An 18,346-nucleotide genomic window follows, 5' to 3' on the forward strand; every position below is an offset into this window, starting at 1 on the left:
TCAACTCCTCTTGTCTGGTAAGTGCCTTGTGAAGGTGTAATCCTGAGGCAGACAAGCACTGCTGGTGCCCCACTGCAGAGGGAAGGACAGTGTCTTGAAAACAAAGGATGATCCTACCAACACATCCTTACCAGGATGCTGAAAGAATGACATCCTTTTCCTTCTCCCCTTGCACCAGCTTGATGTGACTGAGAGAACCCTCACAAAGCCACTGCAAGGCTTGAAGTCACTCTGATTTTTTTTTAGCAAAACTAATCTGTCAGCTTAAAACTGAAAACTGGTGAGAGTCTTGTGGAGGGACAGTGGTTCTCTGGCTCACCACCTCAACTCAAGCTCTTGCCTGCATGGCTGGAGCAAACTGAGGCTGGGGTCCAAAGAACTGACTGACATTCCTTGTGTGGAAAGGAGTCACTCAGCTTTGTGTCAGCAATCTTCTCCTCACAGCTCCAAGCTGTATTTTCCTCCTTGCAGGATGAAGGAGCAGGGAGCAGCTGGCAGCAGCTGGAACAGAGTGCTGGAGTGTGGGGAGTCCTGTGCTGCACCATCCCCGGCTGTGACAGAGCTTTCTTTCAGTTGCAGCCTGGTCAATCTAGCACTTTCCACATCACAAGCTGATCTGAAGAGAGCCTCATTACCTGCCTTAAAGTTCCAGCCAAGCACTTATCTCTTAAAGACAGGATTTAAGAAATATTTGACTGATCATTTCTCTCCTCATTTAGTTTGGGCTGCTCTGAACCAATTCAACCTGTGAAGTTGAAATAGTGAGAACAGGAGGAAAGTGTGGGCAGGCAGTCACACCAGACACTTCATATAATGTCCCAGCTCCCCTGCCAGCTTTTCCCAAAGGGTCACATCCCTCATCCCTCTCTTCATCCTTTTCTCCCAAGTCTGGGATTGATGCAGTTGGCATTTCCAAGCATACATAAAGGTAGGGTCTGGATACCAGGGTTTTAATGATCTCCCAAATGCCTGTCCCACTGGGGGTGAGGAGGAAGAGATGTTTCCACTTTAGTTCTGGGAAATGCTCCATAGCCACTCCTGGCACAGGGGAAGGCTGTGTCAATCAGGCTGTGCCAGGACTGACAGCACCACTACCCCACATCTTCCACTGACCCAGGACAGGATAGTCCTGTGTTCTTAACCTCCTTGTACACCTTCCTGCTATCCCACTTTTCAGCTCCACTGTCCTCACTGCATGCCACACAGCAGCAAAGGTGTCACATACCCAGCAATGCCCTGCTCTCTCCCCACTTCACCAGAGCCTACAGAGGGGCTGGAGGGAAGGTCACAGGGAGGTGAAGGGGTTCTCAGGGCCTAATAGGAATTGCAGCAGCAAGCAAAGAGGCCCTGCTAGTCATTTAGGGTGATCCTGTCAAGGACAGGCAAGACAGATGGACAGACACATTGCTGGCCAAGGCAGTGCAGTTGGACTTTTTCTCCTTCCCTCATTTCTCTTTTTTATTTTTTTCCTTTTAATTTTGTCTTGGAAGCCATGATCCTTTAAAGATGTGCACGTCTCATTAGCTCTACCTTGACAATCATTACTGTTCCTGCCAAGGCAGGAGCAGAGCTCAGCCTGAGTGTGGGGGAGTCCATTACCTTGTAGTTAAAGGGACATTGACAATTCTGGACTGCCTGGTGGTCTGACTCCCTCTTGGAAGCAGGATTGCTTCTGCACACTGCTGTCCCCCCTCCTCTACTGAGCAATAACCTCCTGCTTAGCCGGGCAAGATGTAAACCTTGCAATGATGGGCTGTCCACCACCACTTGCTGCTCCCCTAGATGAGGACTTGTAGGTCCAAGTCTATGCCCACAGCCTCTGGGCCAAGGGGCACTGAAGAACCCAACCTTCCCAACACATTGCACATGGCCTTCACAAAACCACATCTCTTCAGCAAATGCATGCACTTGGGTGGGATCACAAGACCCAAGCCCAGCTACGACCAAGCAGCAAGCCCAAAATGTCCACAGAGGCCATACTAGAGGGTAGAGTAAGCATTCCCATAAAGGATCCCAGGACAAAGGCACAGCTCCCACATATGAACAGCTGGTGGCATAACTTCAGTGAGTTTTGCCCTTGCTTCAAAATGCAACATAATCTACACCTATGAGTTAGCTTTTCTGGCTCTGCAGGGTGCAATGTGGGCCATCACATACCCAAAGGTGGGGATGAAGATGGGTTCAAGTGGATGAGTATGCAGTGATGGCTGATCCCCATTCTTTCCCCAAGGAAAGAACCTTACTCACTGAAGATGCTGTCCAGAGAGTCCTGTTTTGGCCCATAGCTGGGGGCTGTTACTCTCCATGGCTGTTCCCAGAGCCTACTTTGCCCCAACCCAAGGTTGGTAACAGGGAACCTGGCTCATGTTATGCAAAGGGAGGACCTCACTCAGGAGATTTCAGGGCAAAGACCCCAAAGCAACTCTTGATGAAACAGCCCCTGCTTTCTTCCAGCTCCACAAGGGCTTTGAAGCCTGATGCAATCCTCAGGAGGCAAACACAGCAGGGTGCAGCCCCATGGAGACGATCCTGCTTCTTTGTGTCTTGCAGGATGGGAGCTCTGCTGCAGCCACACGAACTACTCACTGCTCTCCCCAAAGCCACGGCAGGAGACAGTAACACACGGCCACAGCTCCCAGCCAAACTCCAAGGAAGGATCCTACCTCCACACAAGGCTGTCCAAGAACTTGACAGGACTCTGTTTGAAAAAGATGTTGAAAGAAATGATCTCTTTAAGTGCAATGGGAGATATTTGTCTCTGATTTACCCTTGGCTTTTTGCTCTGGTTCAGGTAGGAGCGGTGTGGGATGGCTGGCAGATCTGAGAGCATGGCACGCCCCAGCGGGCAAAGCGAGCAGTGCGGAGGAAGGCGCGAGTCAGTTTGGAGTGCTCCCCATTTATCAAACTCACGCAGCCCGCCAGCAGAGCGAGTCTTTCCATCATTACAGCTCTCAAAATCCGATTCATACCACTAATCCTGCCTTCATTCTCCCAGATTAATAACATCTCTTTCAACCTTCACAGTGTGATAAATAGACAAAGAGAGAACAAAAGGAGAAACAGAAGTGAGAGAAAGAGCCAGAGCAACTCCACATAATAAAGAGAACCAAGAAAGGGGAAAGGGAAAAAAAAGGGAAAAGAAAAGGGAAAGAAAGGAGCCGGCACACTTGACTCTGCCATTTACTTTGGCAGATTCTCCCCGAGAGCACCCTGCCATCCTTAAAGAATGTAAAACATTGCTCAAAGGAAAGGCTCGTTAGCAACCCTGACCAGCCCAGGTTTGCTGGAAATCTTTTCGCTTCCAACCTCTGCTCAGGTCAGCGCTGAAAATGAGTTTGTTGGTTTCTTGTTCTGCTCCTCCCCGGACTCCCACAGAGGCAAAAGCCTCCAGCACAGGCTTGCTCCCTCCTTTATTTAAGCCACTATCTTCTTGGAGCAGAACAGGAGGCCTTGGAAGGCATCTGTTCCAGGGCTGTCCCAGCAGCTCAGCAAGCCCAAAACAGGCTGGCAGAGAAGCAACTGGCTGACAGAAAAAGGGCTACTTCAGAAGCCAGGATCATGAATGGAGCTTGGGATGGGGATGAAGACTAAAACCATGATGACAGCAGAGCAGACATGGAGCATCACAGCATCAGTCTGGCTGGAGGGTCAGAAGAAAGGAGATGCCTGCATGAACAGAGCAGAACTGTTGTGGGGGTGTCACAAGCCCCAGCTTTCCAGGCTACACTTCTCAGTCCACTGCCTTGTCCCCTGGGAGGGAGCTCCTACCCCTCCCTGCCTGTCTTGCACAGCCCAAACCCACTGGAGTCCCACTGATGGTTGTAGAGCTGCAGTCCCCCCCTATGCTCATGCCTGCTCCAAGCAAGGCAATGGCACTCACAGGTACCCCATCCCCAGCACTCCTCTACTCACTTGTTCAGAATCAACTAGCTGTGGGAAATGATGATCCTACAGCCCTGAACCCCAGAAAGCCAACCCCACTGCCCTGAGGCACATGGACAGAGACATTTAGCTATTTCCCACCCACAGCCTTTACCAGAGCTGTGCTGTTCAGCTTTTTCACTCTGCCACGCTGTATTGAACACTACATACACTCTTTAAGTTATTTTAATAATTAAATGTTTATTGGCACATTTTTCCCATACTGCTTCCACATTTGCCTGATTTTCTTTCCAGTGAGTGACTTCCCTTGGTTCAGTCCCTCCATAGGATGCACACCTGCAAAACATTTCCTCTGCTTTCCCCCTAAGGAGCATCCATCCCCATTGCAGCCCATCCCTGTGGACTCCTGGCAGGAGTGCTGTGCATACTGAACACCACCATGCCAAGCCCAGACGAACAGCTCAGGCAGAGCTCTGGATTTCTGGCCAGGATGGTGCTCTATTATGGCACTCTCAGCCCCCATGCAGAGGCTGGGCTAGGTTGTTTTTTTCTCTCTCTTCTTTTATACTGTTCCATATTACTCTAGGCTTTGAAGTACAGAGAAAAGCAACACTCAATGTGCCTTTTTTTTTTCTCCTTAAACCTACCTTTATCATAGCAAATCTTTTCCTTCTCCGCTGTGTCGCTGGAGATAGATATCAAGCAAAAAAAATGTCTCCCCTTCTAACAATGGGTTTCCCTTCCCTTCTGAACTTCAAATAGAAAACTCTTATCTACAGCCACAGTTGACCAGAAGAAGAAAAGAAATGAAAACAGACATATGAACTGAACCCGGGCTCTCTTTCTATTCTCTCAGAAAAGCTGTGCTGGGTTCTTCACACAGAGATGCTCTTAACATGTTTATAGCAAGTATTTACTCACTTCACTAGCTATCCAACCACCATGCAAACCTACCTTTCCTCAAGAACAATTCTCCTCTGCTCCATGTACCCTTTACAATCTCTTCCTTGCCTAGCAAACTCCATGTACCACTGCCATCCAGTGCAATGCCCAAACCTAAAGCTGGGGACGGTATGAGCTCTTCAAACTCAGCTAAGAGAAACTGCAGTGTTGTCCCTGGCACACAGAAAGCATCACTTCAGTACAGTGCAAGTTCTTTAAATGACAGGATGGATCAACGTCAGACCTTGCTGGCTGCACTTGCACAAGATGTCTTGCACAGGCTGAGACCAGGCTGCTTCAGCCGCCCATGACCTGCCACACCCCCCTACCCACAGCTGTGTGCCACTGCTGGTGCCAGCCAGTTCCTACATGTGTTTTGAACAATCTTTTTGCCTGTGATGGAACTGCTCCAAGGACCACAAAACTTCTTCACTGGACAGAACCACAGAACTTCTTTTCCTTCCCCACTTTGGACCCTGAGTACAGACCTCTCCTGTCCTGGCTTTTCTCCCCTTCAATGGCTTGATCTCCAGAGGCACTGCCAAGTACCAAGCTGGGTTGAATACCTACTTACTTGAAATCACTAAGGTCCAGCTGTTGTCAAGCCACCCTTGCTCTCTGCCCAGTTAACAAAAGTTAAAATGTGAGCACTGTGCTTGACAGATAGCATTTCTCCCATGTTACAGTGCCAGGACCAGTATACATAGCATGAAACACTACTGCCTTCCCCACATCCCCATTTGTCCTGCTGGGCTACATGTGCTTCTTGAACCCTTCGTGCTTTCAGCCTTGACAAACTTGTCACACAAGCCTTGGGGAATCTGGCCCTGGAGCACAGACAGCCTGGCTACAGCCACAGAGCTCCTATTTCTTCTTACCCTTTAAAAACCACCATGAGTTCAGTCACAAATTCATTCACAGAAAACTGCTGGACAGACAAACTGTCTTCCTCATTACACGTGGCATCATGGGCTCTGCCACCAGAGATGGACACAGCTACTGCCACATGTTGTCCCACAGCCTGCCAGGGGGACCAGAGTCAAAGAGACTCATTGCTGGAACGAGAGTCAAATTCCCAGGTCAACTGGGGCAGAGGACTGGAAACTTAGCAGATAACTCTTCATTAGAAATAAGAACTTTCCTTCATCAGAACCCAGATCTCATTCTCATCTGGGGAATTTGGACCTCCTGGCCAAAGGGAGGATGAAATCCCACCTGAGACATGGTCAAAAATTCTCCACAGTCCCACTTGGGGACAACGTCCAAGTTCAAGCTCTAACTCATTTGGACTGGAGACAGTTTTGGTAACTCTACCTGGCTCAAAGCAGCCCTCAGCCAGGAGAGCCCATCCTGCAGCCCCAGCTGCCCATGATGCTCTACTGTGGTACCCCACAGAACTTCCCATGCAGCAGCACTATTCCCTTCAGGTTAAACTCTCTAAGAGTCCCCAGTACTCTTCCCATGGGGCAGTCTGGGTGCTGCAGAAGGCTCCTCCCTGTGGAGCTACAATGGGAAGATCCATCAGACAAAGCACCTTCTCTTCAAGCTGCCTGATGACAGATGTTCAGCCAATGGAGCAGTGGGATTGGCAGAGCACTGCAGAAGTGCTTTATAATTCCTGCTCCTCTCCTCCTTCCTCAGCATCTCCTGGGAGAGACGCGATGATGAACGGTGACATAACTGACTGTTCCCAATCAAGGTAATGTAAGTAATGACAGCTGACGTGATTCCTGGAACGTGCAGGCGCTACTGGCCCACGTGCCTTGCCTACCACAGGCAGCACCACCAGAGCTTGTGGAGGGAGAGGAGACCAGAGCATAAAGTCTGGCTGGGGTACAGGGGAGAGAGAGTCCCAAGAGGCTGTCTCCAGCTACAAATAACTCATTGCATCAGTCTGCGAACAGAGCAGGAGCCAAGGGGAGGTGGATAACATCTATGTCATGGATCAAACCCCTCCTGGCCTGTGTACAGTGCGTGCCCCGCACCTGGACACCACACCAGAGAGACACCTGAGACTGTGGCACCCCTAGTCCTTAGGAGGTGTTGTGTGGGGGTCTTGCTTGGTACCTCAAGGTTCAACAAGGCTTTTATTGCTTCATCCTTACCCCTGCTCCTGCCACCATCCGTGACTATCTGGAAACAGGAGCATTACGTCAATAACCTGGACCTCACCTCCACGTGCAGCTGCTGCGCAGGCACAACTATGTCATCTGAACTCAAAGCAAGGGGGTGCAGCAGCCACAGATTGCACACATGGGTGTTCAGAGACTCAGAGGGAAAAAAAGTACTATGCAATCTCATACCCACAGTCCTCTCCCAGAGCCTCAAAATTAGTAGGAAAATTTAACATGCAGAGAAACGACCGATTAATAACCCAGCATTGACTTAAGAAGACCCTGAATAATACATAGCGCTTGTACACGGAAGGGGAAGAAGTCAAGTCCTTCTGCTTGTCAAGTGTATCTGCCTCCCAAGCACTGACATCTGATAAGAAACCTCCCTGCCAGCCCCACACAGGTCTAAGGAGCTCTTCAGAAATGGCTTTTGTTAAAATGAATGGCAAAACTTTGCACCAAGTTAGGCTGGCATTTGGACAGGTCCAAATATGGTGTTATTTTAAATGCAATTAGTACTGCCAGTTTTTTATTAAGTCCCTTTACACCTGCCAAGCAGAGGATGCTGCTGAGCATTTGGAGCCTTAACCATGAGGCTGCTCAAACCTCTCCTCCACCCTGTCTGCATTGCAATCCTTCCAGCAGCTCAGCCGTGTCAAGAAAAAGTCGGATCCAAATAGACAAAACACTGGCAGAAGCTCAGCTGCAGCTGCTGGGCTACACCACACCATAATGACAGCAGATGAAGCTAGGAATGAACTATTCCCTTCCACAGCTTGATTCCAGCTTCTGTTGTTTAATGCTGGTTTTGGTGTGAGACACTTGAGCAGTGGCATCAGTATCTCTGTGTGGGGCTGCCTACTTTCCTAAATAATGATGGCTGGAGAAAAATTTGCTCTCTTTTGAGAATATTTCAAACCAGATCTAGCAGAAAAATGGTGTTTACCTTCACAACAGCCATTTTTGTGTAAGGGCTACATACAAAATGCCCATTCTGAGAGGAGTGAAATGCTGCAGAGCACCAGGGATTTGTGTAGGTAGCATCAGTGAAATACTGTGTATCTCAAGTGCTTTAATTTTTGAGATGGGGAGAAAAACTGAACAGCAGCTCAGGCAGAGGCTCCCAGCAACTGGTCATTCTAACTCTTGTGGCTGAGTGACCCTCCTGTGCTGCCAGCCCACGAGGATGCTGCATGGATTTAATACCTGCAAAGCAATTTGAAAGTGAAAATCCTCACAAACAAGCCTTGTGGCTGAAGTCCAGAGGCAGGAGAGATGAGACCTAATATCTGTTTCAATCTCTGATATGGATTCACAGGAAAATCACCCAATCCCCCATGCCTCAGTATCCCCACACAACACTCATTTGTTGAGTGGTATGAGCCTGAATTCATTCCTGTCTTTAAAGAGCTGTAACATCTACTACCTGAAGACCAAAGGACCATCACTACGCAAAACATGAGCTGTGTACAGCACAAGGTCAGAAGGCATTTTAAAAATAAGCCATCCAGTGCAAAACACAACGGAAAAAAAATGAGCAGGAAACAAGATTTGCCTTCTTCAGATGTAAATGAGTGTCAGCTAGAAGCAAAGCTCCAAAAACACCCATTTTAGCACCAAAAAGAGTTTCTACAAAGGGACCCAAGAAAAAATACGATAAACAGGCTCAGTTCTCAGAGTTTGATTTCCAGAGCAATAAGCACAGAAAGTGAGCCCAAAGAAAAGATCTGTATTAGAATCCAAATCCAATCATTCTGATAATAAAGAAAAGACATCTGAACTGGTGCAGAACTATTTCCAGAGAGAAGTTTGTCTCCCCATCCCTTTAACATCCTGCAGTGGCTCAATGGAAAAATACTTAAGAAGTTGCAAGTTTGGTCATAATGTGTAAAAAGCCCCTGAAATGCGACATCATTTACTCTTCTGTGGTATTGCTCAGCAGAGCTAATAAATCTTGCATGAGCAGAGCTGATTCTAATTTTCTAATATGAAAAGGCATTTGGATTGAGAGAGAGGGGAAGATAAAAGTGATTGAATCTCCAATAGCCCAGCGTCAGTGACAAGAAACATCCTGCTATGGACCCCAAGGAAGAATGGCTCCCCCTCCTCCCTGAACCACAGGCACACTCACCTGCTTGCACATCCAATTCTCCCTGCTTTCTGCTCGCCACGTCTCAGTCTCCCCTATTGACAGGACGTGGTTTTAAACACAGTTACACAAGTTATCATTTCTGCCTTTTGATCAATCTGAATTTTCAGGACAATTACCCTCTTAATCAATGATTGCTATCAGCAGCCCCTTGGATTCTTCACCAAGGCAATCGTGCCGCCGGGGCAGACAGCGTGTGCATATGCAATGAAGCTGCGGGGAGGCACAAGTCCATCTTCCCCTGACGTAGTCGTCGGCTGAAAGGGTGGAGAACTGTGAAGGCCACTTCAAGGAACACCTGACGTAAAAAATAAGTGGAGGGAATTAAAAGGGACGTTGTGTGAGGTATCTGGGGCACAGCTGGGCTGGGGGGATCAGGGACCTGCTGAACGTAACATTGAGTTGAAAAATAAGCCAACTAACCCAAGAGATTTAACATCCACCCAAAACATATATTTAAGAGCTATCTATAGCCAGCACTAACCATTCCTAATGAGGCTGATAAAGTCAGTTTCCAATTAGAGACTGAAACACTAGAAGAAGGAAAGGCAGAGAGGCAGCTTTTAAAAACCTCTGAAAATGTGGGATTTGGATATAGGACTTTATTTCTTTTTCCGTCAGAAATTACTTAATATCACCAAAATGCCCTTAGGATTTACACACACAAAGCAAGCCCCCTGCTGCTGTTCCCTGGCAGGGTATGTGTTTCAGTAATTGATGTTTGCACAGAACCTCAGCTCTTGGAGGATGTGGCTCCTTTGAGGCATCTCTCAGCACCACAGAAACATGGCCTCAGATATTTAGACACCACAGGAAACCTCAAAGCAGCCAAAAGCCAATTGCAGGGGTTGTGAGCTGGCTGGGGAATGAGGCTTGATATCCCTGCTCTTGAAAGAGCACCACCAGGCCCTTGGTAGGTTCATGACACTTGGTTTGTGTTTCCAGACAAGGCAGGGCAAAGGAGAGCATAGCTCCCACCTGCACATCTCTCTGGGCTCCTCTTTCAACAACCTTAAGTAATTCCCCATGGCATGGGATTCTAACAGAACATTCTGCCCAAAAAATACCTTATCCAGACCCAGGCACCATTATGTCTTCCTGAGTAGGTCAGCAGGTAGAGAGGCTGCATCTTTTCCAGGCTTGGAAAGCATCCTGCACCTCTCATGTGCTGTGTTGGCAGGAGGGAGCTTTGGGACATGGACAGCAGCACAAAAATGCAGCTGAAAGCAGTTGAGCTCCTGCAGAGGAAGGCATGAGGGTGGCTTCACCATTCTGACCACCAGATCGGGCTGGCAGAAAGCAAGAGAGGCAGCGCCAGGTGAGGCTCATGGGCCAGCTGCCTTTGCAGGCTGCTGGCTGGAGGAGCTCTCTGAAAGGCACAGTATTTCACTAGCTACTTTGCATGGAGAATTGCCGATCAAAGATATCCCCACTGTGTACTCCAGAGCAATAAAAATAAAAAAAATCCACAAGAAGAATTCTTTAGGCGGGTAATGGGCATTTTATTCCTTTTTATGACACTAAACATAGGCAGCTGGCATAATTACACCACAATAAAGGCATAATGTGCACCTAGCAGAACAAACTCATACTTTTGATAATTAGGCAGAGCAAACACAGTCTGGTATTCAGTCACATGGCTTTACTGTCTCCTGGATCTGTTGAAGCCCCTATCCCCACAGCACGTCAGCCCTATTCTTACAGCTGGATTTAGCTGGGCCCCATAGGGAAGGCTGAGTAAGGAATGTATCAATAGAACTCTCCTGCAGCAAAAGGAATGACCATACACCTCCACTGCTCAGAGCAGATGATCCATGTGCAGCTCCTGCGAGGTAGCTGGAAACTGTGTGGGGCAGAGTTACCAACAGAGGATCAGTCTCCACCTGATAGGCAAGGACTGTCCCCACAGGGGAAGGAATGATGCAACAGAACCAGCTCCATACAGGCAACACATACGTGGTACAATGGCAAAGGGAAACACAAAACATAGGAGAGACTCAGAGGTGTTTCTGGTTTGGCAGCTCTGCCAAGGCCAGCTCCAGTACCTGCAAGGGCTGAGCAGTGGTGTGGGGACATCCCTCCACTGCAGTGGCCAAATACAGCTGGTGCCAAAAGGCAAGAACAGAATGGCATGTCCTAGGGAGGCTGAAAGACCCTCACCTACAAAAATAAAGGCCCAGTCTGGACCTGCTGGAGCCAGCAATTAGCTCTTTGAAAGTTCTGTGCTACCCTTAGTCCTGGTAGAACTGTCACGCAAGAAGCACACTCCTCTGGCAGCTGCAGCGTCCACACAGGACAGCTCCTGCCTTAGTGAGGAGCACAGCCAAGGCAGAGATCCCAAATGATCTCTCAGTATTAACAGTATCAGTGAGGGCTGGGTGATAGAGGTTATTACATTGGGAGAGCACAGAGAACAGGCTTTCCTGAAATTGGTACAAAACCATACACTAAATATCTACAATTTGTTTGAAAACGCATCGGCAAGATGCATGCAGGAAGAGCACAGGCAGAATAGTACACTGAGGTTTCATCTCCACACCACTAAAACCATTGGGGATGTCAGCCAATGCTTGGAGGAAAGACAAGAGCTCAATTACACCCCATCCTGCATGGCTTAATGTAAGTCATTTGCTATAAGGTATTTTAAGTGCAGTGTTGAAATGCCAGTGATCTGGCTCAAAGAAAGGTGAGGTGGATGGAGATAATCCATCGGCCATGAGGGAGACTTACATTTTCAGCTGTGGATAATACATCCAGGAAAACATCAAACAACATGATTATGAGTTTTTGCAACACAACTTGAACACCAAAAAGAAAGGTGCATGTTTGTCAGTAAATAAAAACATCTTGCCCCACCACACCTACTGACACTCAGAAGGGACTGCTGAGAGCTTGATGGGTACTGAGCAAGCTTGGGAATGGCCATTTGTTCAGGAGCTTTAATGCCCTATAAAGATGGCAGCAACACTTGTGTCAGAGCACCCAAGGAGAAGATAGTCCTAGTCTGTAGGAAATGGTGCCCAGGCAACTGGGAAATCAGTTACTATGGGATAAACTCTGGCTGGGCTCATGCTTCAGAGTGATGAGAGCTGCCCTCCCCAGCAGGCCAAAAGATAAGAGAAGTTTATGCCCAGACAAGGGCAAAAGATGGGTTGTTTTCTAAACAAAAGTAGATCATATCTGTAGACTTTTCAGCCAGTTCTTAGAAAAGCCACTTTGATAGATTCAATCCTTGGGCTGCAGGCAGAGTTCAAGCACGGAAACCTGCAAGTGGAAAGAGCAAAAGCCAGGATGAAGCCAGAAGTGCTATGCCAGCCTGGGGGAAGGGTGACAGGAGACTTTTAATCCTAACTCTGAAATCAACTTGCTTAGTAGCCTTGGGGTTCTGAGGGATTTAATTAATTAATTTAATGAGTGTGAAGTACTGTAAGTTATTAATATACAAATTCCACTACTGTATCTCCGATCTCGCTGCTCTCCATCTTTGGACACTTTATACTGAGCCCATGAAAAGCCAAAGCCAAACCCTGCTTCTGTGCAATGGGGCAGAGCCTGCACACCCACACTTTCCCAGACAAGACACCAGTAGCAAGGTCCCAGTCCTCTCAATAAGACAGTGCATCACACACAGCACAGGGCACCAAGAACATTTCATACAAAAACACCTCAAACACTTCTGTTCTTCCCACTTACAGGTAAGCCAATGGCTAGCATAAACCAGCCTGCTGTTACTGGTGGTGGCAAGCAGACACTCTCCCTTTTGTAGCTATGCTGGCTTGGTAGGACAATGAGGACCAAAACAGTTAGTGTTTTAACCCCTAAGGCTAGAAAATCTGATAGCCCATCACGCCCTCCTGGAGAACTGCAAAAGCCTATTTTCCTGCTCCTGCATGGAGCTCCTGTCTTTCAAATAAATGCTGAGAAAACCAGCTCCTTTCCCAGGCACTATGCAGCTGTGCTAGTACTCAAGTAAATCTCTAGCTGAAGGACTGGGATGCAGGGATGCTGTGTCCCTTGCCTTTCCCATGGGACTCTAGGAAAGGCCACTTTTCACACATTTGTGCCTTCAGCTCCCAATTCCTCCTGGCTTGGAATGCAGCACATATTGCAGGATTGTTGCAAAACATGCCCTGCCTCTAATCCCTTCTCCTCCAGCCTTGCTCTGGTATTGACTTCATGGAGCTGTGTCAGGCTGGGGTCAGCTTCCCTCTCACAACACCAGGGCACAAAGAAGGTTCCAGCTCCTCTGGTGGACCTCAGTACTTGAGACACAGGGAAATGCAGGATGCTCCACAGTGTCACATAAACAGGCAGGTGAGACTGGAGGTCCCAGCTTCTGCCAACGCAGCAGGCTGTAGGCACACGTGAAATGCCAGACCTGTGCCAGTCTAACATCCAGCTCACAAACGCTTAATTCTCACCATTTTTGTGGTTCCCCTGGCTTGCTCCTGACCTGCCATGCTAAGGCCACCAAGTCTGTGTTCAAGCTCCTTCTAAAACTTTTGTCTAGCACTTACAGCATACAGCCCCCTAAAGAGGCAGGACCAGGGGTGCCAGCACGGCTCCTTCCTCAACCTGCAAGTAGCAACCAGACTCACAGAACAAAGGTCTGAGCAGTATGTTTAACCTCAGCAGCAGCACACACACACAGCCAGATGGAAACCAGGAGGCTCCTCGGTGCAGGGGACAGATGTTCAAATCCCCCAGCACAGGAAATGCAGGCACAGTGAGGTGCAGCTGAGCAATATGGCACTCAGTAGGAAGAGCAGCACACAAGGTCTGAGCAGCTGCCTTTCTGCCTCTTGCCTGTAGCTAAAACAACGTGCACAGAAAGAATCATAAATGCCAACCTGCCTCCAACCACTTGCATAGACAAGGATGCTTTTGGTAAAGTGACCACTGCAGTGTGCTCAGCTGCTCAGAATTTCACCCAAAAGGCAAATATTTTTGGCCTGGTTAAAAACAAGCTCAAAGGCAACAAATTCTCTCTGCTTTGTCCAGTAGCTGCTGGCTACATATGGCCAAGGAACATAATTGTGCTTCCCAGTTTTCTCTTGAATCAACACCTTCTGACCTGACCTGAGAGCCGTCTCTATCACATGTGGCTACAGGAGGCCCTGGTTCTTACTTGAAGCCTAAAGGCACTGCCAAATAATAAAGTCTGTCTTGGGATTTTCCCAGTTCAAATATCTGGGATTTGGGCAGGCAGCATCAGGAGAGGAGTGGAGACTGTACATGGCATTCAATGGAAATACCCTTTCTTTCCCTGCTCATGTATTCTTGAGTTTCAGTGATGTGTCCCAAGGAATGCAGACAGCCTGTGTCCCAACACAAGGGCAAAGGAAGTAGTATCATAGCACACAGGGCAAGCAGGAGGTGAGAAGTGATGACTGACTGACTGACTGCTTCAAGGCAGGACCAGCTCTAACCAAACCAGCCCCACCACATTCTTCTGAACTCACAAGAGCTAGAGATCCCATATTCCTGCTCTTACCCACAGAGACTGCACACTGATATTCTTGCAGCAGGTAAGGATGTGATCGAGAGCCATACACCACAACCAGTCAGAAATCGAGCACTTTCACTCCTCAAAAATGATTTCTGCTTAGTCTTCTCTAGGCTGAATATCCCAGATCATAGAAACAATTAGGTTGGAAAAGACCTCTGAGCTCATGGAGTCTAACCTGTGACCTAACACCACCTTGTTAACCAGACCATGGCACTGACTGCCACATCCAGTCTTTTCTCAAACACCTCCAGGGACGGTGACCCCACCACCTCCCTGGGCAGCCCATTCCAGTACCTAATCACCCTTTCTTTGAAGAAATTCTTCCTAAAGTCCAGCTTAAATGTACCCTGGCACAGGTGGAGGCTCTGTCCTCTAAATCCCTCAATCTTCCTCTGGATGTCATGTCTTCCAGTTCCTTCTGTCCCTTCTCTGTTTTCTTCCACCTGTGCCAGATCCTCCCTGAATGCAGTATGTGAAACTCTTTTGTTCCAAAGGGTAAGACCAGGCTGTAAAACACCCTGCCTATGAAAAGGGGAGAACTTTAACATGCACCTAGCACATTTTAGTGTGTATTAGCAAAAGAGAATGTAGGAGAACCCCTGATGGTAAAGAAGCTAACCTGTGTGTGAGATGTCATGAGAAAACATGCAGCATAGCTATGAGAAGGACAGAAGGATGGAAGGAAGTTCCAGGAAGAGTTTGTTGTTAATAGGACCAAAATACTACAGCATCCCCTTTATCCTGGAGTAGCTCTAAGTGGCTTCCATACAACTTACATTAACCCTCAGGGGATCACATCTTTCCTGTCTCCAAACAATTTGTACAGATACAAGTTACACAGAAAATTGTTCCTATGTTTTGATGATGTAATTTTCAAAAAAAAAACCCCAAAACCAATAACCAAAGGAGGAGAAAACAGAATTATTTGATTCAGGCAAAAATGGACACTAATTCTGCCTTCCTGAGATGGGCATGTATGTTATTGTTCAAGTCATCCAAAACCAGTGAAGCCTCCAGGCTGCATCTAGAGCCCCTCTCAGATGTAGCAAGGCCAGTTCCTGAGACTACAAGGAAAGGAAAGGAAACTAAATGTGAGGCTGGGATCATTACTTTGAAACTATCAGCTCATGCCACTGAGCCAAAGCCTGTTATATCGACCTGGGTTTGTGTCACCCACTGGCAGACATCATTCTCTATCTCAGTTCCCCTCCTCCCAGGACAGCTGGCAGCACGGTGATCCACAATGCTCTGCCAAGTCTAGCTGCAGAAAGCTCCCAACACTTTGCCCAGCAGGTTAAGTTACAGGACTGAGCTACTGCAGAGTGGAGAGTATCCTGCTGACTATTCCATCACGCTTGGAAGCTGCTGGTAAAGCACAAAGTGCCACTTGTAGAGGAGTACATAGCAGAAACCTCAACTTCCCTGCTCTGTTAGAGAGTCCAGAGGGAGGTGCTGTTTCTTAAAGCCTCCAGTGTTTAAATGCTACTGAATTTGCACCTCTACTGTCACAGAAGATACTTCTACTCTGTGTCTCCAGTCACCAGCTTAGGCAGAGCTCAAAGGGAGGGAGACAGCCTTCCCTGGCAGTGAGCCCCAGGCTGAGAACGTTGGGGGAAGAGCCCTGAACAACAACTACTGTGCATGTAGCCCACACACTGTGCCTATGTTTTCCTTGTTTAATGTGAAAGTGGATATCAAAACCAACCCTGATGATTACTCTATATTATGTGAGCACTCTACCTTAGCATGTATTGCAATCCAACCACAACAACAACCCCTCAGTTCATCTGGCTACAACTTGTAGGGAAACTGAGACATCAAACCATGTTGTACCTTCTCCTAATGAATCCAGGAAGACAAAAGGGAAAACACTGCCAAGAACTTCCAGAATGCCCTGCCTATTGGTTTTCCTTGGAAGTATGTTTTCACACGGCACTCCTTAAGTAAGAAGGAAGGACAGGTTGCTCTGCTGAAGGACAGAAAGGGCTGCTCCTTTAAGGCCTCTCCTGGATGCCCTTTCCCGTTGAGATGACTATCCTCAACTCCCTCCTCATCTCCCTCCCTTTGATTTAAGAGTTCCTCTCCTGGCCCTGACAGTAAGGTATTTCTGTCCCACAGATTATAACTCACTCTGGGCTATTATTCAACTCCCAAGCCCTGGCCCTGCTGCATTTAGTCCAAACATAATATCCTTCATGCATATATTATCTGTCTCCCTATTATCTGGAATCATTTCGGAATTAAATTTCAGTCCCGCAATATTGGCTTGAAGAGCGGCTCGCTTTATGGGCTAGTCAAAGGTTAGAATACCAATCAAAATAACACTGCCGATGCAGAGAGACATTTTAATATTCCAAAACCCGGTAATTGTAAAAGGACATAATATTTTTTCCCTGATTACCCCAAAGGCAACACATGTTAACAAGGCGAGGGAGAGAGTGAAAGAAATTTCAGAGTTCAGACAGCTGCACGACAGATTTAAAGGAGAAGCCGTGGATGGCTGCTGTGCTCCAGTCCTGGACCAGGAGGGTTCCTCTGCCCATGCCAAAGGTGCCACATTCTCCAGGATGCTTCCCACTCCATTGCCAGCCTTGGTTGGTGTTGGTGCTGTCTGTGCTCCCTAAGCCAGGAACCCTCGAGAGTGCTCTCACTGCAAGGGAACAGAGCAGCCAGAGCTGTGGAGACGGACGGGCAAAGATCATCACGGTAGAAGAAACAGCCATGATCGGCTGGCCTGACCTGCACAAGCCACAGCACTGCCCCAGGTTCCTGTCTGAACCACAGCTGATATTCTTAGGAAAAAAGCCTTCCCTCCTGAGCTGGATAATTCACCACAGCCCTCGGTAAGTTGTTAAAACGGTTAATTACCCCACACTGTAAAGATCTGCACCTGAATTACCTTGCTTTGGCTTCCAGGAACTGGAACTGCGTATGCTTTTGTCTGCTTCCGTGAAGGAACCTCTTGTCACATCTTGGCTCTCTCTTTAGATACTTGGCAACTACAGCCCTTACCCTTCTCAGGTACCCTAAATGGCTCCCAGTGTTGTTACTGCATGGCGAGTGCTCCTCTGGTCTTGCAGTTTTCATCCAGTCTTCAAGTTTCCAGAATTCTTTCTGATGCAGATGAGATCCAACATCGTATACTGGTCAAACCAGACCCAAGGAAAGAAATGATCCATCCCCTCTGCTCCTCCTCACCACTGCCTGTTTATAAATCCAATAGCAACCACCTTCTAGATGTAGTATCTGCACAAGTTATCGAAAATGATTTTTATGTTTTCTTTCAGGGCATTGACAAAAGTGTTAAATACAAGAGGTCTGAGAAATAGATCCCTGTGGGACCCCACTAGGAAGACATGCACTCCATGATGATTATCCATTTACAATTAAATGCTAGGAGCTGTCAGTTTGCTCTTTCTTAATCAATGTAATGTGTGCCATGTTGATTTTGTATCACTCTTGTTTCTTAATCAAAATGTCATAAGGTACCAAGTCAAATGCCTTCCAGAAGTATATTACATTGACGTGGTTACCTTTATCAACCAAACATGTATTCTCATAAAAAAAATATCAAGTTAGTTTGAAAAAGATCTAGTTTCCATAAATCCACATTGATTGGCATTATATTACCCTCTTTTCATTCTTTATTAATCAACTATGATATCTGGCTTTTCATTACTTTGCCCAGAATTAATGTCAAGATGATAGGGCTATAATTACTTCATCGGTCATCCCATTTGCCCTTCTAAA

General features: G+C 47.5%; 1 protein-coding gene across 7 annotated transcripts in view; it reads right to left on the bottom strand.

The window, feature by feature from the left end:
- Positions 1-18,346, bottom strand: part of ERI3 (ERI1 exoribonuclease family member 3) — a 131,474-nt gene that overhangs the window by 55,338 nt on the left and 57,790 nt on the right. The window contains exon 7 of one of the 7 annotated variants that reach the window (XM_079313946.1): positions 9,233-9,385. The exons of the other annotated variants lie outside the window; for them this stretch is intronic. Coding sequence (XP_079170072.1) covers positions 9,248-9,385 — 138 coding nt within the window. The 3' untranslated portion in view covers positions 9,233-9,247. Of the gene's footprint in view, positions 1-9,232; positions 9,386-18,346 lie in introns of those variants that run through there. 7 annotated transcript variants of the gene reach the window in all.

Source organism: Erithacus rubecula, assembly GCF_903797595.1.
Source record: "Erithacus rubecula genome assembly, chromosome: 10".
Taxonomy (NCBI): domain Eukaryota; kingdom Metazoa; phylum Chordata; class Aves; order Passeriformes; family Muscicapidae; genus Erithacus; species Erithacus rubecula.